Source organism: Coffea arabica, chromosome 6e (genome assembly GCF_036785885.1).
Source record: "Coffea arabica cultivar ET-39 chromosome 6e, Coffea Arabica ET-39 HiFi, whole genome shotgun sequence".
In the NCBI taxonomy this organism is placed as follows: Eukaryota; Viridiplantae; Streptophyta; class Magnoliopsida; order Gentianales; family Rubiaceae; genus Coffea; species Coffea arabica.
In genome coordinates this window covers 14489346-14511554 of record NC_092321.1, presented here as the reverse complement: position 1 = coordinate 14511554, position 22209 = coordinate 14489346, and the positions used below count along the sequence as shown (strand labels likewise).

Sequence of the window (22209 nt, the reverse complement as noted above, 5' to 3'; positions counted from 1 at the left end):
ATATCCACCCACGTATTAATTACACGACCTCGAAACTACAGATTAGTCGAAATTAAACTCATTTAGGCTGAAAACTATAGTGTTAATACCTAAAGTTGTAAACTAGATACTTACTGTAGGCCAAGTTGCTATGAAGAAATGTAATGAAGGATGGTTGTTGAAACTAGCATATTAGAAGATTAATTGGCCAAAATAACCACGAACAATTATGATATCATAAGTTTCTTCCTCCTGATCGTACGTGTGTCTATACATATACATATGCATATATATATATATATACATATATATATGTTGTTACTCATAAGATAAATTACATGTTTTACCATTCAAATTCGAGTAACTTGTCTTGCGATTGGGCTCATGCTAGATCTTGATTTACTTATCGAATGAGAATGAGTTCGATCTCAAGCTCCTTATATTTAACATGAGTCGATCTTGAGCCTTTAAAACTCGTTTGGACTGCTATTTTTGAGAGTTTTTATAAAAAAAATTGTACTATAGTAATTTGATATATGTGAGATAAAAAAATAATAGAAAAATATGATCATGAAAACGTAAAATTTTTCTATAAAAATCACAATCCAAACAAGGCTTAATCAAAGTTTCAATTAATTTACTTGGAACACGGGCTTGAGTACATTACTATTCTGGTTTGATTCCTTCATTGCTATCCCTAGACATGACAGCCAATAACATTACTATTTTAACCTTTCTCACTTAAATAACTCTAATTGACCGTCAAATTATAGCCATGTGGTAGATTCTAGAGCTCATGGCAATGTATCAAATCTGAAAAGAACTAATGGTGAGGAATGAAACTCTGAATTGACTGCATGAGCTATCTACCATTATGAAGTGGGGTGGCAAGGAAGTATCTGGTTTTCCTGCATTGCCCAACCGTCTAATGCCCACTAATCACTCTCACTGGTAACACCAAGACCGAAATCCACCAAATCCTACCCCGCTACACTCCCCCTCCTCCCACTTCCTTTCCCTCTTCCCTTTCTACAATTTTCCATAATAATAGTTCCCATCCCAAGGAAAGATCCGCCCGTCCCCCCGCCACCTCGTCCTCCTTGGATGAACCACCATGACAGATTCTTCACCGCGTTCTTCCACTACTGAACCATCACCGCCGCCTCCTTCAGCTTCAACTTCGTCACCGACGACACCAATAGCATCAAGCCCCCAAATTTACATCCACCCCAGAAGGGAGCCATTTGAACATGGCCTTTTACCCATCCCAAAACTTATATTCTCAGATGGGACCCAATCATTAGCTTCAATCAAGGACAAGCTCTTGTCTCTTTCTTCTTCTTCCTCCTCCGAGTCTACTCACCGGGTCAACTCGGCTGCGATTGCCGAGACCCTCCAGATCTCGCCTGACCATGCTCGGCTTGTGCTCGACACCATCTCCTCTGTTCTGCACAATGATACTGACCCTCTCGTCAATGCCAAGCCCTCGGAGATTGATGACGTCGGGATCGGTGTGTTTGATTTGGTAGTGTTTTTGTATGTACAGAGTTATAAGAGACTGCTGCCGAAAGGGCACCGGGACTCAGCTGCCGTCGCGGATGTATGGCCTTCTACGTCCGCTTTCGATGGGTTTCTGTCTGCCCTCACGCCCTTGCAGGTTAGGATTCTATTAATTTCTGCTAAGAGTTCGTAAATTGTGTTCTTGAGTTTTTTTAGGGAATGCAAGGATTCGGAATTATTGTGGAAATGTAAATCTTGGCTGGTATAATTCTTCTTTGGGTTGGGTTTTTGGAAATTTTAAGTGGGTTGGCTTTAGTTTAGTGCAAATCGGAGTAATTTGAAATGGGATCATTGGGGTCTGGAGTGGGAAGTTGTGTTGGATTTCTTGGTGTATTAGTCATTGAAGTGTTATAATTTTTTCGTTACTTGACTTGATAGAATGAGCATTCAACCTTGTCCTATTGCTGTTCCTTTTATAAGCTCATACGAGCAAATGCTTCCTATAATTTGTTACGCGTGTACCTTAAGATGTATGTTAGGAAGAAAGTTTCGATTTTAACTACTCTGTGAGCTGACAATCCCTTTTGCTGTTAAAGTGCGTACTTGTGATAAGGTTCTTGAATTTTTTTTTTGTAGCTTGTACGTAGCAACAGTAGGCGGTTTATGCCATCACAAGCTGATGAGGAGGCGCATCAGCTATCATATTTGCAGAAGCACTTGGGGAACATTCTTGCTCTTCTGGCAGATACAGCTGAAGGAGAAGCCGAAGACTCTCTGGTTCGTAGATATCTTTCTTGTCTTGGCTACTGATTTTGATTGAAAAGTTGGTAGTTTCTTCTTGCAGTAGTTTGTACTACTTATTGTTAAGTTTAAGAATAGTAAAAGCAAGAGGAACATGTTAAAAGAATGGCCCTTGCGGTAGAAATTGGTTCATCTCCAAATGCATGCTCCACTTGTAAGGTTGCAAGTGCAAAATGAATCCTGATGACAGTCCTTACCAACTTTTATCATAATTAATGATTGTTAAGCATTCTGCATTAACTTATTGCCGATTTTTTCTACCTATGCATGTGCATGTTTGAGTTTGCAAAGTAGTTTAAGATAGGCATTGGGTGTATTATGCTGATACGACAATAAAATGCCAACGGCTTGTGCTATCTCTATTCAAGTGATTCAATATTCTAGTTGTGTATCTACTTTAATGTCATTAAAAATTTCTAGTTATTAGAGCCAACAAAATGTACAAGATAATCACTTTATTTGTCAGATATTTATGGACGTATGTGGATCATTATTTTGTTTCTTTCCTCGTTTGCTCTATTTGTGCTGTAAGGTTATTTGTGGACTTGTGGAAAAAATAAAGCTAAATGAGGACTTATCTTGAAAAATATGAAGTTACTTGTTGCTGAATGCTGGCCTACCCTTTTTACCAGGTATTGTCAATGGAAAAACTCGAGCATCTTGGTTTTCTGGTTTATTTTGGTGAAAAAGGATCAGAGAGAACCCCTTTGAGCCAGAATGCTCCCTTTTTTGCCAACTCAGATCCTGACATGCCAGCTGTTCCTGTGCCTGCTGCCCAAGTTCTTGATTGGCTTCTACAGAATATAGCCTCCACCTTGGAGCATATTTCTGAGAGGGTTTCTGCAAAAGAAAATGGACCCACAGTTGCTTCTGATCAAGATGTCCCAATGACCGATGTTGGCTCAACTTCAGCTAAAGCTTCAACCAGTGCTAGGGGCCCAAGTTTTATTGAGGGGATTTCTAAATCTTCCCATGTAAAGCATGCATCTGATTTAAAAGGAACTTCTTTGAAGGCAAGTTATGTTGACTGAAAATTAATATTTTCCAAATTCTATTGAGTGCTTTATGTGAATGTGTGGTTAGTAGTAATAAGTACTCTGCCAGAGGTTTGATTTCTAGGATGGTTGTCCGTTCAATAAGATGAAAAATATGGTGATCTAGAAAAAGAGAATTAAAATAAAAAAGAAGCGAAAGGAAAAAAAATTGAATTTGAAATGCAAACTGCAACTGTTGTTAAGGAGAGGTGGAAGCAGAGATGCAAGATGGTAAGAAGATAAGATAATTGCAGGAATTATTACTGTTGTATTAGTTTAAACAATAATTTTTCTTTCCAAGTGAATTTAGTTTGTTGGAACATTATTTCTACTGGTTTTTTTTTTTCACTCCTACTGGGTAAAATTTTCATGATGCAGTGGTTTCCTACAATTCTGTGATTTTCTAATTTTTTCTCACTGTGAAACTAAACAACTAGAAATAGTAATACAGAAAATCGATAGTTTGAGCCTCCAAAATTGGAAAAGAAAAAAAAAAAGGAAAAAGGAAGGGCTTCAACATGATATGAAGGTAGTAATAGAAGAACTTCTTGGGATATCTATGGTCGTTTTTCCAGTATGATGCCATGCACAACTTTGTTTTCAAGAAGAAAGACTGTGTTAGGTCTTAGTATCGCAATTTTATCATTTTTGGCTTATTCTTGCATTTTAAGGCCTGGAGTCTTATAGTTTTAGCAGATATTGAGCTGCGTAGTTGTTTATTAGCTTTTATTAGTTCACCAGTAAGATCTGGATGAAGTGCATACTCCTTTTACAGTCCATTCATTGCAAGTGGTTATCTTTGATGGCATAGTCACATGTATGCACAATTTACACTTACTGTAGGTTGCCCTTTGTTATTGTGAGCCTACAAGAAGCCACCGTTCCAATCTCTATCTTGATAATTGCAGTTTTTTATCTGAACTTTGGGTTTGGCTGTGCTTGATTCTATTGCAGCTTTGAGCTTATTAACCTTAACAAGACACTATTAATTTTTGTTTTGGCAGTATAAGCTGCTTATTTCTTTCAGCTGTTGTGCCATGATTTCTGAAAATTTAGATCAAATACAGATAATGCAATACTTGGCATTTTTTTCCTCACCTTTTTTCTTGTTGATTTGTGCAATTTGTTTCACTATGAAGTTTCAATTTATTGTGTTTATGGTACCTTACCAGTTTATTTTTGTAGGTAATAAATTGTCACGAGTCAGTTATCTACATTTTAGCACCTTTGAGATATGCAACAGTATATGGATGCTCTGATGCAACTATTGTTCTTGGAGCAGTTGGCAAGGTACTTGACTGTAAAAATAATGCGGCTTATACCATCATTTTCTGAATGTATTCGATGCTGCTTCCACCTCAAAAATAATACTTTTTTACATGGACTACTCTATATTTGTGCTTAATTATAAACTATAAATTTAAAAGATACAAAATTGAAAAAAGGGAAGCTGTTAGTTAAATGATTTGAGTCTGTCTTTCCATCCTTGCATGTGACATAATTTGAATCTGTCAAATGTGTAAAATATTATGGCCTGCTTTGAGGGTGGTCGTACTTTAATTTACTAACTCAATGCTATAACTTTGGTTTTGTTTACTACGTAATGAAAATGCAAACTGCAAATTAAGCTTTAAGTAATGTACTTGTGCATATTTCAAAACATTAATAGTTCTCTAAGTCAATAGCAGCAACATTGACCTAATTTATAAGTTTGTCAGATATGCTTTCATTAGGTAAATGTCTGAATTGGGTTGTTGGTGACCAGTGGGCCGAAAGGCATCTTAATAACCCAAATAGGAAACATACCATAACATGTTGAACCTTGCAATTCTGTGCTTCCTTTCGGACGGTGCATTATAGTTTTTTTCCCCATTTTATGTTTTCTAGAAGTTTGTAGATAGAATAGACTATAGGTGCCAGCAGAGGCTCCAGCATTAAAGGAAGATAAAGGTTTTTTTGGTATTTTTGGTAATACTGAACTGTAGTGTACACGTTCAGTCGTCTTGTAAATGTGAAAACTTTTCTACTGTGTTTCATTTTTAATAACTATCTATTTATGCATATTTACTGTGAGTCATGTCCATCCTAGTTTGAATATGGGTTGTCTTTTGACTTAAATTGTTGTTGTTGCATTTGGTCTTCCCCTCTTGCTATTAGTTTAAGTTAATGGAATTGCTAATGATCTTTGAGTTGTCTTCCTAATGATGTAATTTAATTTTTCCAGGCTGTAAGAGTTGAACATTGTGAGCGTGTTCATGTGATTGCAGCTGCAAAACGTATCTGTATTGCTAATTGTCGTGAATGTGTCTTCTTCCTTGGGGTCAACCAACAACCCCTCATTGTTGGTGATAACCATAAGCTGCAGGTAATGCCATTCCTCTAATTTTGTATTGTTCCTGCAATAACAGGGTTAAAAGATAGTGTTAGAGTGGAAATGATGGATTTATTATAGGAGGAACAGATGCCAAAAGCAATATTTCAGTCCTAGAGTCGCCAGATTGTTATATAGATGTATAAGCATGGGAAGTATCCTTAGATAGGCCAAAGCAAGTGGTTGAGTTCATTTTGTTCTCATGCAGATTGATATTAGCTAACTGCTCAAGAGCATTCTCAAACAATAAACAGTCAGTATGTGTGTTTCATCTTGATGATTGTTCAACTTTTTGAAGTAGGATCTATGCTAGTCTCACAGTTTATGTGTCAACTTGAAATTCTCTGTGTTTTGCTTGGTGTTTGTTCGTTATTAAACTTGCATTCACTCTTGGGATCAATTCAGCATGAATATAGTTTTCTTGAGTATTTTCGTTTAGTCTGAATGATTGGCTTTCAGGATCTTCTTTTCTTCTTCCTGGCAATTTATTAGGTTGCTCCATATAATACATATTACTCACAACTAGAGGAGCACATGAATCAAGTCGGTGTCGTGCCAACTGTCAACAGATGGGACCAACCACTGGCGCTTGGTGTGGTTGATCCACATGATTCGTTATCTCATCCAGCAGGTGTCTCTGAAGTCCAGGCTGAGTCTGCAATTTGCCTAGACCCAGATCAATTCACTAATTTTATGGTGTGTCCTCTCATCAAACTAATACTTTATTTGTTTTAGTAATTTGAATTTCATTAATCAAACTAACCTATTGCTTTGTAATCGATTGTGCTGAAATGTGGTATCTTTAAGATTTTGACCTTTGCGTATAGATTCAAGTTACCTTCATTTCATGTTATTTCTGCCACTTACTTGTACATGAATCTTCATTTTCATCAGATTCCAAATTGGTTTGGAGGTGAAGTAGTTGGGTCCACAAAAGACAATCCATTCCCTTTGCCAGATGCTTACATGGTTTCTCAGCAGAGAAATGTATGTACTGCACCCAGGATGATTGAGAATTCCTTGTCACCTGTTGTCCCCTAGGGGGCATTTTTTTGTGGATTTTTTTAACAATGAAGGCTCTATAACCTTCAATGTGGTTATTGGAATTGTGATTGTCTGAAGCATCTGCTTATTTTTTATTTTCAGCACAAAAACTTGGGGGAGATTAAGCACATTTTGAAAGAAACTCAGCTTGAAGAGAGCCGGAAGCGGGAATTATCAAGTACACTTCATGCATGCTTCAAGGATTGGCTATATGGTAAAATTTTGTTATGTCTTTTTTCAATCAGTTAACTTGTGTTTACCATCCTGGGGTCCATGGACGTGTCTTGAATTTTATTTTTGGATTTTATATAAGGTTCTGAACTCATGTTCAACTTTGAAACATGTTTGAGCAACCAGTGCACTTTTGAATATTCCGTGCATATTGTTGGAGAAGAATTGGGTATGGCAACAATTATCAAAGCACTATAAAGCTTAGATTTTCTGTCTTATTTTCTCTTGTCAGAGAACAGTATTTTGTGCTTTTTTTCCTTTTTTGTGAGTAGTCTGAATCGTTTGCAGTATGTTTTTACAAGAGAAGAAAAGGATTAGTAGTACTTTAACAACAATCTTCTGGTGCATGGTCACTGATGCATGTTCTATTGTGTGCTATACCTGTCTGCCAACTAATTTCCTATTTAATTAACAGGGGAGAAATTGATCACTTGTTGCTTGTTCAGATTGTCGATGTAACTATTCGTTACAAGTTCCTTAACTAGGATCATTAGGTCCTGACTTAGTAGCTTGCCTTCCTCTTGTTGGGAACCCCTTTTTCAATTATTTGGATTTTTCCTTTCCTAGATTTAAAAAGCTTTTTGTCTAAGTAGAGTACTGGCAGCGGGCGGTGAGAGGAGGAAGGCTAGCTTTGAGAAGAAGAGTACCGAAGCTAGTGATACAGGCATTTGAAGAGGAGGGTATCATTGTAATTTAGTTCTTATGGCTCTGCCATAGAAATGGTTACTTGCATTTGCTTCTTGCTTGATGAGTTTCTTTCTGTTCCCTTTACAATGTAGGCTAACCATTTGTGATCCCCCTGCCTCATTTAACTTAAAAGATTTTGAATTTCCTTGACTTTGAGAAACTGAAGGCTTTCCAAGTGCTAGTTCATTAGAAATCGCCATTCCAAATTGCGAGCCCAGTGTTTAGTGCTGAGACTGTTAGGAGGCTTAGGTCCTTGAAGGGTTATAAAGGTTGAACAAATGCAGTTTTGTGAAGAGTTGTAATTGTCAATTGTAATGTCTCATGTTGCGGGAGAACATCCTTTTTATCTTATTGGTAAATATGACGGATCAATCTTATTGTTGAGCCAAGGCTAAATCTCTGGGTCATGTAGAATTTCCAACCAAATTCAAATTCAAAGTGGGTTTCTCTTTTGGACAATTTTTCCTCTTTACATGGTCTGATCACTTGACGTGTTATATCCACATTGCACAATGGACTAAATAAAAAATGCCAGCTGCCTGTATCTCCAAGTATAGTTTGTAGTAAGGGTTGGTAGTTTGAGGCATTCATCTTTCATTGGATTGCACCTTTGATGATTTATACTGTTTTCATGTATGCAATTTCCTTCACGGGTCCTTTTAGGAAAATTCAAGTAGATAAATTTGTCTATCTCTTTAGTATTCTAGGTTCTTGTCATTATGACAATTTTGTACCTAACTAGCATTGAAAAGTACCATTAGCATGCTCTTTTAATTCCTTATCGTAATGATGTGACAGCCTCAGGAAATATTCGGCAACTTTACTGCTTACAAGGTGATTGAATGTTGAGGAAAGATGGCATAGACCCTTGAAGATGGAACCTAGTTTGTACTTTCATCTTCCCAGACAGTTTTCAAGTCCAGCGATTCTCTTTCCTTTTGCTTTGGGGTGCTAAAGAAAGCTGGAAATGTGATGCTTTTGACTTGCAACGGAGATCTGACACATGTTTTGGAGCTGTTGTGTAGATTGTAGAAGAGGAGACTCTTAACTCATAATTCTTTCTATGGAAGTGAATTTATTTTGTAGCATTTTGTTATGCTAGCGCCTGTTGGAAATCTATACTGAATTTTCCATTTTTAACCCGTAGATATTTTCTTCTGTTTGTCAATCTTTCACTCATTTTGGCTGTTGATGTACATGATGGCAATAAAGTTAAACATCTCTCTCTCATTTTCCTATAGCTTTGAGTTGAACCCTAGCTGACATTTTTCTGGAAGATTGCTTTACCAGTCAGTTATCCTGATGATGCTCCTCCTGATTTTGTTATTGATTGCACGAAAGCATAAAATTTAATGAAATGGGTAATGAAAGAATTATGTAACTGGAATTGATGCAAAGCAAGAAGCGGGTTTGGTCGCTGATTGAGCTCCAGCAAATTGGTTTCTCCACACTACATGGTTCCATTCCTGTTGTTGCTTTCTGCCTCAGTAGTCTTATAGCAAGTTCAAGGCGTGCGAAATGGTCTATGGAGCGTGGAGTAGGGGTTTCATTTGAAATGGCATCAGATGTTGATTCGTCTACAAAAAGATTGCTCTAGTTTAGCATGCTGAGTTGCTAGAGCAGCCTTTTAGCCAGTGAGGCTCCAAAGCCAACCGATGCAGCAGATATATGAAAGTTTTCATGCTAACTACAATGAACAATCCTAAACTTTGCGCAGTTGTGCAACTGGGAGGATATTGTTCCAAATAACAGCACTAAAAGGAGACTTCGTTAATGTAAATCCCTTTTTTCTGAAACTTGTCTGCGCACTAGCATTGAACCGAAAAAAAAAAAAGAAGAAGAAGAATTTTAATATCTCTCGCGCTATGAAAACTTCATTAGTTTTTTTCCCCCTCGTTTTTCGCTGCGCAAAGGAAATCAGAATCTCCTGATTTAAAAAATTTCCTGAACTTCCTCAAATTGTGTAAATGAATGACGTGCAGAGAAATATACTCATGCATATGAAAAACAAGAATCGTGGCATTAGCCTGAAGGAGCCATCTGAAGGAGTTTTTCTGCTTGCTCGGGGAAGAAAGTAATGAAAAGAAAAGCACCTGCATTGAGGTCATTGAATCACAAAACCTCACCACAACATGCAAAGTTCAAGCATAAATTTAGGAAGATATCTTAAAAGAAACTTACAGACAAGTACGGTTCCTAGAACAGTTGAGATCTTTCCTTGCACTGTCACCAAACCAGCCTTGCCTGCATTTTGGAGCTCACAGGAACCAACAGAATCAAATGTTCCTGGAAATTGGAATCATCCTTTTGATATCCCTTGTTTCAAGGCTAACAATGTTTGAAATTCTCCAATTGCTGTTACTTACCTGGCTCCACGGATTGAAGCCCAGATGTCATGCAGGCTATGTTTTGGTAGCCAGCAGCCTCTAATTTCTGGGCAGCTCCAGCAGACCTTGAAGCATGTGGGAATGACAGAAATTTATAAATGAATTTCACGGTAGGGAAGAAATGTTTTGAGTGACTATATAAGAGAAACGGCGCAAATTCAGTATCTAAGTCTGGTGGACGAGATGAACAAATCCAAGATGTCAATTAAACAATACAAAAGTCAGTAGATGAATTGACAGTTATTGGCAACGCCACGGTCTGGAGGTTAAGACTTAAGAGAGGCTAGGTTTGGAGGCCCCAGGTACAGAAAATTTCTTCAAGCTCCATCTGTTCAGGAGCTTTGTAGGATCGTTTGTATGTTGGTTCATTGCTGCGTTCCTAATCCTATAATTGCTGCAGTATGGTAACGATTACCCAAACAATCATTGGACACATGATTGCTCTGATCATACTTAGTGACTAAACTGCTAAATTTACTCAGTCTATAACAAAGATCCTTGGAGAGTCTGGTATTTGAGATTACAAACGCTTCAACACAATAAATACCCAGTCCTAGCAGAGGATCATTGGCATAACTATCTCAAATTGTACTAGAAGTTGAATGCATTCCTTAGCTGCACCAAACTATTTAAACTTGCTCGATCATTAACCTAATGGCATTACCCTCCCTCCATAGCTCAATCTAAAGACTGTTGGACCTCTACCATTGATAAGCAAAAAGAAGCTGTATTTGAACTCTAGGGGTAATTATTGACGGTTTTAATCTTTTCTTTGAGGTAATCAAACAATTTCCATGTGAATGTGACTCTGAATGTCAACCTTACAGTTCAGATAGATATCTGACTGCCAGTTTCTTGTGCTGTTAATTTAGGTGGCTATCTAGAAACAATATATATAACAGACCAGTGATGATAAAGTAACTGGGATCATGAAGGGCAAAATACCACAGTGAACGTGAACCTTGTAAAAATTCGCATGTTTACTCGTTCTGTTAACGAGGAAGACATGTGAAAGGGCTATTGCAGATTCCTTTAACATTGATTAGCTTCACTTGCTTTTATTTAATTAACCATCTTGCAGAAGGATCAAGCTCAGTAGGAGGGACTATTATGAGCTCAAGATGCACCCTCACTCAGCAGTAGCATGACCTTTTTATTTCCCTTTTGTGGTTTTTATCAGATGTTGTTTCAATCATATGGTTTTAGACAAAATCCATTGAGCTTCTTCTATGAAGAATTTGAGAACGACAACGATGGCTTACCTCAGTCCTTCCTGACACACAAGTAAGAGCTTGCTTTCTGGTGAAAATTGGCTCTTAACAGATTGCACAAAATCAGGGTTAGGCTTTGTAAATGCTATTCCGAAAAATAGACCAGAAAAACCATTATGCACAGTCCTTTTTATTATGGTTCCTGAATCAAATAAAAACCAACAACTAAAATATTGTGAAACTAGCAATCAGAATAGATATAGAAACATCGCTGCAAACAATATTTACCTATGTCATTGTCATTGTTCAAAGTAAAGAGTGGAATATGATAGGAATCCTTAATGTGTGCCCTTTCAAATTGAACTTTGTCCCTGACATCTACAAGTGCATATCCGTCAGCTGCTACTAGTTTCTTTGCATCTTCAGCATTAACATAATTTACTTCAGCTCTGACTGATAAGGGCCTTCTTCGTAGAGGTATCCCAGTCACTGTCCCTCCTTGCTGAATCCGGACTACCAGAGAGGATGTCGCTAAATTGCTGAAATAACATCCCAAATACTCACTCCAATGTTTATCAAGATTCATTTAGTTGAATATCTTTACTATTTGGATCAAATCATACAAATGCTGCTGTAGCTAAAATTGTGTCAAGAAGTTCGTAAATTGTACTAATAGAAATTCTCTCAATTACTTGCTCTTAACGTCGAAAAGCTTGCATGAGCAAAAGTTCTATATCAATGAGAATGAACAACCAACTAGTGCATTTTTGGGAATTGCACGATATCAAGAAAATACTTAGAAATAAAATCGCACTTGAAAAGTTTAGCTATTTCAAAGATGCTTCACCTCGCACGTAACAGCTAGTGCTACTATAAGTTCTGTTAAGCACTACTTCCATACTATCAATCTAACTTGTGGCAGTTAGCAAAGAAGGTGAACTGAGTTTCTGAAGGGGGTTGGAGGGGTTGCTTTGCATTTGGTGCTCGAAAACTCACTCTCCAATCAGCTAATGTGCTAAAAAAAAGTAGCCAATCAAAGAAAAATGGGAACCCGACTACATTCTCTGCAAAGTAATCTCAACTTTTAGCACAGAAATTGGGAAAAATCCCAGTCTTTTTTTTATAATATCACAATTTTACTTCGAGGAATTTGTCATTGCCAAGTTTGAAAACTGCAACAGAGAAAAGAGTTCGTACTGCAGTACCTGCGAAAAGAGAGTGCTGATGAAGAACAATAGCAACCAATCCCTGCCATTTCCAGCCAGAGAGGTCTGAATATCTTTAGCTCCAGAAGAGTACACTGATACTGATTGTCTTTCTTGGGAGACCAGAAATCTAAGACAAGAAATGGGTGTCTGCCACGTGGCAATTATGTATTCAACCCTGGATTGGATATCTTTCTTTACTGGTGTAACTAACGCGCACAGGTAGTAAGATTTTTTACTTTCGTAACGGATAAAAACCATACAGATATTTGAGGCATCATGGCTTGTTTTGGGCCTCAGAGCCTACATTACTCAAAGAATGTTGGGCCAGATTGGGGTACTCAATTGGTGAATTTGGGGGAGTTCCTGAGAATTCATTTTCCTTCTTGTTCTTTTTCAGTTCTTATTCTGAATTTGGGAGTTCAGCTATGGACCCTTCTTTCGTTTTAGTTTTTCTGCATTTGCATCGGACACTCTTCACGAGCTTCACCATGTATTGTGACAAATCAGCAAAAAATTTCTTGTACCATGCCGTATCTAACCTGCTAAAATTTCAGACTTAACTGCAACAGGCCAAGAGATCCAAGAGAAGTTAATCTGAAAAATTGTAGCTTTATGTAAGAATGCTCCAAAATTACTGCTTTATCCGGCTCTTTAAATCTAATACTACAGTTTGAGGGTGATGATTACAGAGTCATACCAAGTGAAGTGAATTAAATATTTTTGCACAAGGGCAGATATAAACACATTCGGCATTCAGCAAGATGGCTTCTATGCCAGAACCAGCTACTTTTCGATCCCCAATTTTTAGAGGTATTTCATGCTTTCAGAAACCATTAACCAGAATCAGGTACGATCTCAACCATGAAATCACATGTCACGCCAAAAAATAACGAGACAACATATTTATTCAAATTTTCTTGAGGATAGGAAAGAAAAGGAAGGAAGGCATTTGACATGAAACATAGTCCAGGTGTATGGACCATCCCCTAACAAAGAAAAAGCAGCAGACTAAAAAACAGTTGAATCCTCTTCCACTTGTACATGTTCCAACAGCCTTCCACACCTATCAGCAAGACGACTTAATCAGCACTAGCCCTCTTCTTGGTGGTGTATGGGTAGTACTCCTTGCCATTATCTATTCTGGTGGTCTGACCTCCAACGTCAATAAAAGCAGAAGTGGCTGCAAGCGCAGCTCCTGCAGATAGTGCAGTTGCAATGCTCTTTCCTGTAGAACATTTTCCAAAAGGATTTAGCAACCAAGGGAAAGTTGGGCCTGTAGCCGAGCCTCACTTCTGAAACTAAAGGAAACCTTATAGTGCTATCAAAAATTGGTTCTGTACTGAGGATAACAAAATAATGTTTTCCATTAGGGAGGCTTCCTTATTAGCAGATCCCATATCTCCAGTAAACAACTATGCAATGAGATTCTTGAAAGTCGGGAGTGTAAATATGGGTTCATAACAAGGATAAAAACAAACTACAGGAACAGACACAGGCATCCACTAAATGACATAAAATACAGAAAACAAACTTATGATGTGTAAAGTTTCATAATACTGTTTATGGATAATCGAGTGAACCTACAAATATGAGACGTTAAAATGTGCCTCGAGATGTGTGTTAAATCTGAACATTTTGATTGAGGCGCTTTAAGTATATCCATTATGTAAAAGGCATACAGCTATGTGCCACAGACCCATATAAGGCTTCACAATATTTAGTCTTTTGCAATTATCATCTTCAACAAAATGTCAAACAGACAAAATAAAGAGAACCTCAAGTCTAACCATGGGCTTCATGTGAAATTCCACATCTTATTCTGCAGTGTCTATCATAACACCAAATTTTAAGAAAGAGAAAGACAACCTTTGTAACCCACAACAGTAGCACCAGCTGCAAACCCACCAACAGCTCCGTTGATAAAGTCTCTTTTCATCCTATAATTCTGCAACAACTGTTCTACACCAATATAAACCCCACCAATGGCAGCAAAAGTAATCCCATGGTTTCCCATCATCTTTAGAGTCCGGATCAGCCCAGGAAGTGCAACTCTTCTCTCAACACGAGGCACGTCCTGCCAGGTCGCAACGATGGTTCCCCATATAGTACCAGCGACTAGACCTGAAGTAGCACCCTTAATTGTTTTCATCAACGGAGTATCTTCATCTTCTAAGTACCTTAGTTCTGCCGGATCCATAACTTTGGCCAAACTGGAGAAAAAGACAAATAACAATTATATCAAGCTAAGGTATTAGTTAAAAAATCATTCCTAAAGTGCAAAGCATTAGTACAAGAAAAATTAGGATTTTGAAAAAAAAAAACAACTAAGAAATGGTGTGATTAACATACATATAATGCCACCTCTTATTTGCTTATTTGGTTTCACTTTTGTTTTCTCTTACTTTGTACACAAAGAACCCATTTCTAAACAAAATATCAAAAAGTCTAATAACCTTTTGATGACTTACAAAGAAAAAAGCAAAAAAAAAAAAAAAAAAGTCCAGAGCATAGACCCGAAAGTTATGTTTGAACTAGATTACCATATTTACTATGCATACATCGAAGAAAGAAAGCCCAGATTGAACTTATAAGGGAAGAAATCATTTAAAACAATAGATTTTCTGCATTGTAGTATCCTCTCCACAATTCCACTTATGTCCAAGTAAAACCATAGCTTCCTGGATTTCACAAGCCTTTCCAGCATATATCAGAGACTGATGGTAGGTAAAATATCTCAAAGTCAGAAACCCCTGAAAACTTCACCACCTATAAATCCAATCCTAAGGCATCATACGTAAAACCTACATTAAAAAAAACATTTGAAACGAAACAAAATTGAGCCATATATCCACAATGATTTTAGCACCCATTTAGCTAGGATCACAAATTAAAAAACAATCAATTTATCGTGGCTGAACATTTGGCAGACTTTCGAATTGAAAATCCCCTTATCAAATTGCTCAAACTCTAGAATCCCAATTCGATGTCCTTCAATATTTCACTCTTAATCTTAACAAGCAATAAAATTCAAGCAAGCACTGATAAATATATGAATGGCAGTGACGATTAGCATAAATTAAATTCCAAAATACAACATAAAAAAGAAGAAGAGGAAAGAAGGGAAGCTTACCAGACTTGGCACTGATCTGCAGTGGCTATTTCAGAGAGAGAACAAGAAAAGAGAGGACTTGGAGCAAATGAGATAGGAACCGGCGTGGAGACTACAGAGTGAGATTGACATACGTTTTGGGCTCATAAACGAGCTATGTCAAGCCCAACGCGACAGGATTCGGGGCTCGTCCAATGTTTGTTTATTTTAAAGATGTTGAAATTGTGTTTAAACTTGCCTTGATTATTTATCGAATGGAAGGTAAATTTGTATTGATTTTTTTTTGAAGGTAAAATTTCTTTTTTAAAAAAAAAAGGAAGGCAAACTTGTATCCAGTTGAGCTCGAGTAGGTTGAAAATTTTACATATAAATTTCAAACTTTATGCTAGTCAAGTTAATTTCGACTCAATTTTGAAATATTACTAAACATAAAAGTTTGTTATATTTGGTTGTCTATCAAAACTTGAACAAGTTTTTAGTAAGAAAATTGTTAATGGTACTCCACTTTGTGTTACAGCACTCAAATTACTATCATTTTTATCACATAATTTTGATTTATTAGATCATATGATAAAACAAATGGTGAGAGTGTCATTAATAAAAAAGTGAAATGCGATTAACATTTCTCTATAATTAATAATTATGTATCAATATCATCTCTCTTTTTTTTTCATGTTATTTACTGTAACTCTTGTTACTACACTTGCACCACACATATTCATATGGTCTTAGAGGTATAATGCCCTGACTGACTGTGACAGTAATCAGAATTAAATTCATCCAAACTTTTTATTACATAAAAAAAAATCCTTGCACCTTCATTTCTATTGATAAAAATAAAAGAAAAATGAAAAGAAAAGGTTCCATGCTAAGTGAGCAAACTACGAGACACATGTTAGCAACATTTATTGTGAATTAAGTTTAATTTGATTATTTGGAAAGCCAATATTAACTAAAATTTGATTATTTCTTTTTAATAAGATGTAATGTAACTCTCATGGTTGAGAAGTACAATTAGTCCAAAAATTGCATCATAAACGCTCAAATAAAGTCATTAGATTACATTCATTACTTTTGAACGCGTCCAAATCCTGTAAGTGGTGGGCCTGATTTGGAATTTTGATGATGATTCAACTTTCAATCCTTGTCTCCGTGGACTAAACCAAAGCCCACTCAGCCCATTATTACAGCTCTCGTCCTCCACGACGGACGTCTGCTCTTCGAATCGGCAAACTTCATCGGAGACTCTGCTTAAAACACTCGACTAAATAAATTCATCAATTCTTTTCCACAGAAGAAAAAAAAGGAAAGAAGAAACTCTGCCGGAAATGCAGAGCCAAGAGGACATTCGTAATTTACCTATCGATATCGCATTCGCTCGTCTGGGAGGTAATTTTTAGCACACCTCGACCTCTCTTTTTTTTTTTCACTTTTTAATTTCTAGATTGCTGTGAAAGCTAGTGTTTTTTGGATGTTAATTTTAATCTGAATTTCCGTTGAAGAATGGTTGGTGGATCGGAGGAGAATTCCGGCGGACTGGCGGAAGCGATTGGCGGCAGTGAGAGCCAAGATATCGGCAGCGTTTGCCTCGCTTCCCAAAGACCTTGATCCTTACTTCCAAACCCTGGACCCTGAAGGTTTTTTTCCTTTTCTTTTCCCCTTTTTATTATTATTTTTTTTGAAAAACAAATGTTGCTGAAGAATCAAAGACGATGAGTAGGGCCCATAATCACATGGCTATAGCTATATTTGTTTTCATCAGTTTTCTTTTGTTAGCTCTGAATTTGATTATTTTAGGTTGAAAAATGAAATCAATTTTGCACGTACACTCAAAGAGATGCATAGCTTAGTGTACTGCGTGGTCTTCTTGAGTGGACTAGTTTCGAGCATTTTCACGTCTGAGGTGGAAATTACTTCAATGATATTGAAAAACGAGTTCTTGGGTGAAAATTGGGATCAAATTTGATCTTTCCTAAGATTTAAGCATCCATCTTTGCTTCCAATTTGGATGATGGAGGAGTTAAGGAAGGGAAAGGAGAGGGAGGTGGGCGGAGTTTACTCTAGTAAAAGATCAGATTATAAATGTTACTTCTTTTTTTTTTTTTTGTGCCGAATCGTTATTTCTTCTTTTCTCACATTTTCCTTTAGGGTGGATAGGGGAAAACGGTGAGTGCTATTTCTCTTGGAAAGGGTGAACCTGAGCACTTACTATTTGTCTTGGAAAGGTTGAACCTGAGCATTTATCTTGGAAAAGGTGGCCTTTAGCATTGGTTTAAGCTTGCGCACTTTACTGGATTGCTTAAGGTTTCTAAACTTTCATGTACTTTCCCTTTGCGGTGCGTATTGTCATTTCGAGTCAATACCAATTGTGAATGTACTAGATTTGCTGGTTGGTTAACGTTTTTCAGAAACAGGGTCAAATAAGGGAAAAACTTGGTCATTTTAAGCAGGGATATCATTTCCTTTTCTTCGTTTTATGTCCAAGCACAAGAATATACAAGCAGAAGAAGAGTTTTTTTATCCAATAGCTAGTGATAAATAGAACATGAATCTACAATTACTTTTTGTCACTGAATATCGTGAATATGCAATTTTTTTTTCTCAAATTAAGCACTTTATTTGTTCTGTTTTTATCAGTTCTTAATTATTTAGAAGCTTGATATTTTCTCAGTTGGTGACATATTCTAACTTGTCTCTGTCCTAAGATAAGAATCTTACTTCCTGTCAAATTGTGTCCCCATTGCCATTTTACGATTTTAATGATCCTCTTATGGGGGTAAATTTTGGTTCCGCCTGCTAATTCAATAGCTTGTAGGAGTTTTTTTCTAATTATAAAGTCTTTACACAGTTAGCATAGAGGTAAATTTACTTTGATATCTCTTGTATAATCACACACATTCACTTTTCAGGCATTAGGTACTTAGAAGCCAAAGAAATATATGAGATTCTCCTCAAGTCAACTCCAGAAAGCCGTAATATATTTGGAAGGCTTTCAGGTGCTGCTGTAAGATCCGCAAAGACATCATCATCATCTTCCTAATCTCTACCTTCCTTCCTTCTCTCTGTGTGTTCGTGCTTGTGTATGTGTACCTGGACGTGTTTGTCTGTCTTCTCATCTGTGAGTGGTTACATGTGTGTGCATTTGTGTGCCTCAGGACAATCTTTTTTTGTGACTGTGAATGTGTTGCATTTTGAACAGGGTGCTTGGGAGGCAATTGTGCGTGCTTTTGAGAAGGATTCAATTTTCCTGGGAGAGGCTGCTCAGATAATGGTCCAAAATGTTAATTATGAAATGTAAGCTAGGTCAAAGTCATACATGAAGCAAGCATAGAATGTCTGATTAGTTATTTCTGTCTGCTTATTTATCCTTATCTTTTCAACTTTTAGACCTTATCAGAAGAAGCAGGTACAGAAGATTCAGCAGCAACTTGTTGAACTGGAGCGGAAGGAATCTGAGATAAAAAGAAATGCAGCCCTTTCAGCAACTAAATATGCAGAGGCTTGTCAGGATCTGGGATTGCAGGTTATGCTTTAATTTTTTTTGGCCACTAATTAGTTATTACAGTATATTTTTATAATAGTGGTCCATAAATGAGAATATTGTTCTGCTTTCCAGGGAGTAAATGTGAGGTCAGAGCTGTTAGAAACTGCAAGTAAAACTCTTCCAAGCACATTTAGCAGGATACTAGAAGTATTGAATGGTGATTCTGTGTCACTGGCTATTGAATTCTATTCAGCCTTTGTCAGAGATGCTCATTCTGAACAGGAGGTAAGTGAGAGTAAACAGTGTTGGAATCTGAACTTTCTGGGGTAAATATAAAAGCATGGTGGAGTATGTTAGCACTGCAAAATCATGGTGAGAGATGCCAATTTTATCATCACGCAAGAATTTTCCACTCTACCTGTGAAAACTTTGGAATTGATTTTTAGTATGTGTACTCCATGAAATGCCGCTATCTCTTAGTATTGTTGCTACCTGTCAAATTTTTGTTTCAACTCTAGTTTGTGAATTCTGATTTTTCATAAGCGCCTACTTTATATTGTGTCTTTGTTCGAAATGTTTCTCATTCTTGTAGATGTACTGTTTACTATGTAAAGATATAGGACAATTGCTTTTCCATGCCAACAAAAATAAAAATATATGGTGAAAAGCTACTAAGATATTATAAAATCATGGTGAAGATTATTTACTAACAAATGTTTTATCTATGCGTGACTTGTGTTCAATCTGGGTGCAGAAAACTGTGGGGACTGTGTTGCCAAATTTAAGAGAAGTCCGTGAAAAGCCACCTTCTATTACAATTTCTGTTTGCTCTGAAGCTGTTGATTCTGCTGTTGCTCAACCCAGCCAGAGCGAACCAAACAAAATAGCTGGGGAGACAGACTTTGCAGCCGACAGTATTGATTGGGATATTACATTGGACAGCTCCCAGATTGACTGGGATATTGGTACCATAGAAGAGACAGAAGAAAATGGCAATGGACTTGGTCCTTATGAAATTGTTAATGCTAGTGATTTACCAAATTCTGCTGATAGTGAAGGTATTGAGTTGGATGAGACGGGACTGATGAAGGAGGAGTTTCCAGCACCTGAGGTTGCTACATCAGAGATCTCCTGGGATATAAGTGTTGAAAATCCTGAATTCAATGTAACTGAGGAAGCTGGTTCTTCTGGTTTGCATTCGGAGCCTTCCTTGTTCACGCCAAACACTTCATCAGAAGTCCAAGGCAGTGCAAAAGAGAGAAGTCCCCTTCTGGAGACTGATTATAGGAATAAGATTCTTGATGATCTGTTTGAGGTTAATATGGCTTTAAACCTGTTACTTGATACCTTTAGTAGTTGCTATCATGATTTTCTTTGTTTGTTTCTTTGTTTTCTTTTCTTTTATGAAATTTTCTATATAATTCTTGATTTTCATTTGACATTCTTTCATCAGGTTAAAGCATTTCTGAATCAACGCTTGAGTGAATTAACAAATGAAGAAACTCTGTCATTGCAACATCAAGTCCAGGCAGTTGCTCCTTTTGTCCTGCAGCAGTACTCTTCTGATTCAATCCAGCCAATGGTTTCTGACGTTTCATTGGTTATATCATTGCTAACAAATAGGAAAACGAGGGACCTTATTATGATTCTCAACTCAAAAAGGTGATGACTTTGTTTAAACCATGTACATAGTCTTTGATCATTGTTACTCCTACTGTGGTTGAATACTTTCCGGCATCATTCATATAAAATATACGTACTTAAGATGTAGAATGCTTATGGTTATCTATTTGTTGTGAATAAAATGGCATCTTGATGTCAAGTTTTGACTTTGTACTTTAAGCCTTTTCCAAATGTATGTATGGTGGCTCCCAGAAGCAAATATTTGCAGCCTCTGTGTGCCTGTGTGTGGGTGGATCAGTGGTCTGCATCTTGATACTATACGATGATTTGTACAATGGGTACTCACGTATACACTATACAGACTTTAAATTGTATGAATAAGTATGCATTGTTTGTTTATAGTTGATGGTGTTTTGTTGACAATGCTTGAGTTGTTTTCCGCTCTTTTCTGAAGTCGCATTACTGTGCAGTTGTCATGCTTTTTATTCTGAGCTTTTTTTTTTTTTGGCAGCTGAGTATTTACTGTAGATGCTTCCCAATTTCAGATTTTTGGATAGACTGGTGAAGACCTTGGAAGAAAAAAAGCACCACGAGATCAAGTTAAAGGAGGGATTGAAGGATTTGGCTATTAGGCGGATGGAGCTTCAAAATTTATTATCTTCTTCATGGCCAAAACAAGTGAGTTAATAATGTTTGAATTGGTGGTCTAATCTATTTCTGCAACACCAAATTGTTTTGGTGATAGAGCATGAACCTGTTAAATACTAAGTATGGCTTCTAGAAAGAAACAATAGGGACAAATATTTTTTGTTGTTATGAAACTGTTGCACATTTTGAAAGGCAACTTACAGGTTTTATAAATGGAAATTGAGTTTGTACAATAGCTGTGTTTGTTAAAGACTATAAGGTTCTGTTTTTGATGTCATCACCTACAACTGGTGAAGCACCATGGTGTCTTAGTTCTTTCTGCTATCTTTTCGTCTTAACAGTAGGAATGACGTATCTCGATGTTTCCTCATATTTGTCCCTCTAATGGGTTCAAACGGTGTATTTCCGTTCAAATATTGTACGCAAACTACTTGAGATGGAAACATAACACTTAATTCGTTAGATTATAAGGATTTTTGAACTTCCTTTTAGTTGATAGCTTTCTTCTTCAGTACTTTGATACTTGCTCGTCTTGATGCAGGAATTGGCGTTAGCAAAGACCCGAGAGTTAAAGAAACTTTGTGAATCTACACTTTCGTCAATGTTCGATGGAAGACCGGTTAATATAATTGGAGAGATAAATACGTTGCTGAGTAGTAGTATTTTCAGTGCGTAGATGCTTGTGAAACTTCTCTCTTTCTTCCCTGTCCATTTTTTGACAAGGAAATGGACAAACGTGGTAATCAGAACTGATCGTTGTAGAAACTATTTAGCAAATATATTTGATTGAAGTTATAACATGGGTAGAGATTTATTTTCCCTATTACAACATAATTGAAATTTCAAACAATGAGGGTTGACCCTCATAGCGTTATAATTGCATAACAGTGAG

General features: G+C 36.9%; 4 protein-coding genes across 8 annotated transcripts; 2 read left to right on the top strand and 2 right to left on the bottom strand.

The window, feature by feature from the left end:
• The first annotated feature begins 871 nt into the window (after window positions 1-871).
• Window positions 872-8885, top strand: LOC113694680 (uncharacterized). Of its 2 annotated transcripts, XM_027213532.2 has the most exons (9): window positions 875-1636; window positions 2116-2256; window positions 2913-3293; window positions 4500-4604; window positions 5539-5679; window positions 6178-6381; window positions 6580-6672; window positions 6832-6943; window positions 8446-8885. In XM_027213532.2, the coding sequence occupies exons 1-9, from the start codon at window positions 1094-1096 to the stop codon at window positions 8487-8489; spliced, it is 1764 nt and encodes a 587-aa protein (XP_027069333.1). In that variant the 5' UTR covers window positions 875-1093; the 3' UTR covers window positions 8490-8885. The 2 variants fall into 2 exon arrangements, with proteins under 2 accessions (XP_071911494.1, XP_027069333.1); XM_072055393.1 differs by lacking the exons at window positions 6580-6672; window positions 6832-6943; window positions 8446-8885 and having other exon boundaries at window positions 872-1636; window positions 6145-6281.
• Window positions 8886-9393: 508 nt separating this feature from the next.
• Window positions 9394-12609, bottom strand: LOC113694681 (rhodanese-like domain-containing protein 9, chloroplastic). The gene is made up of 6 exons (XM_027213533.2): window positions 12451-12609; window positions 11534-11784; window positions 11297-11447; window positions 10014-10099; window positions 9829-9933; window positions 9394-9740 (listed from the first exon to the last, which is right to left on the bottom strand). The coding sequence occupies exons 1-6, from the start codon at window positions 12498-12500 to the stop codon at window positions 9670-9672; spliced, it is 714 nt and encodes a 237-aa protein (XP_027069334.1). The 5' UTR covers window positions 12501-12609; the 3' UTR covers window positions 9394-9669.
• Window positions 12610-13240: 631 nt separating this feature from the next.
• On the bottom strand, window positions 13241-15721 carry LOC113697404 (outer envelope pore protein 16-3, chloroplastic/mitochondrial-like). Its single transcript, XM_027217007.2, has 3 exons — window positions 15584-15721; window positions 14320-14663; window positions 13241-13678 (listed from the first exon to the last, which is right to left on the bottom strand). Exons 2-3 carry the CDS (start codon window positions 14648-14650, stop codon window positions 13533-13535), a joined length of 477 nt encoding a protein of 158 aa, XP_027072808.1. The 5' UTR covers window positions 14651-14663; window positions 15584-15721; the 3' UTR covers window positions 13241-13532.
• A 995-nt stretch (window positions 15722-16716) lies between these two features.
• Window positions 16717-22117, top strand: LOC113696108 (CDK5RAP3 protein homolog). 4 transcript variants are annotated; one of them, XM_027215445.2, is made up of 10 exons: window positions 16722-16951; window positions 17065-17199; window positions 18472-18566; window positions 18762-18856; window positions 18950-19085; window positions 19179-19331; window positions 19801-20361; window positions 20500-20708; window positions 21215-21347; window positions 21859-22117. In XM_027215445.2, exons 1-10 carry the CDS (start codon window positions 16891-16893, stop codon window positions 21991-21993), a joined length of 1713 nt encoding a protein of 570 aa, XP_027071246.2. In that variant the 5' UTR covers window positions 16722-16890; the 3' UTR covers window positions 21994-22117. The 4 variants fall into 4 exon arrangements, with proteins under 4 accessions (XP_027071249.1, XP_027071246.2, XP_027071247.2 ...); XM_027215448.2 differs by lacking the exon at window positions 21859-22117 and having other exon boundaries at window positions 16717-16951; window positions 21181-21319; XM_027215446.2 differs by lacking the exon at window positions 16722-16951 and having other exon boundaries at window positions 18472-18558.
• Window positions 22118-22209: the final 92 nt, after the last annotated feature.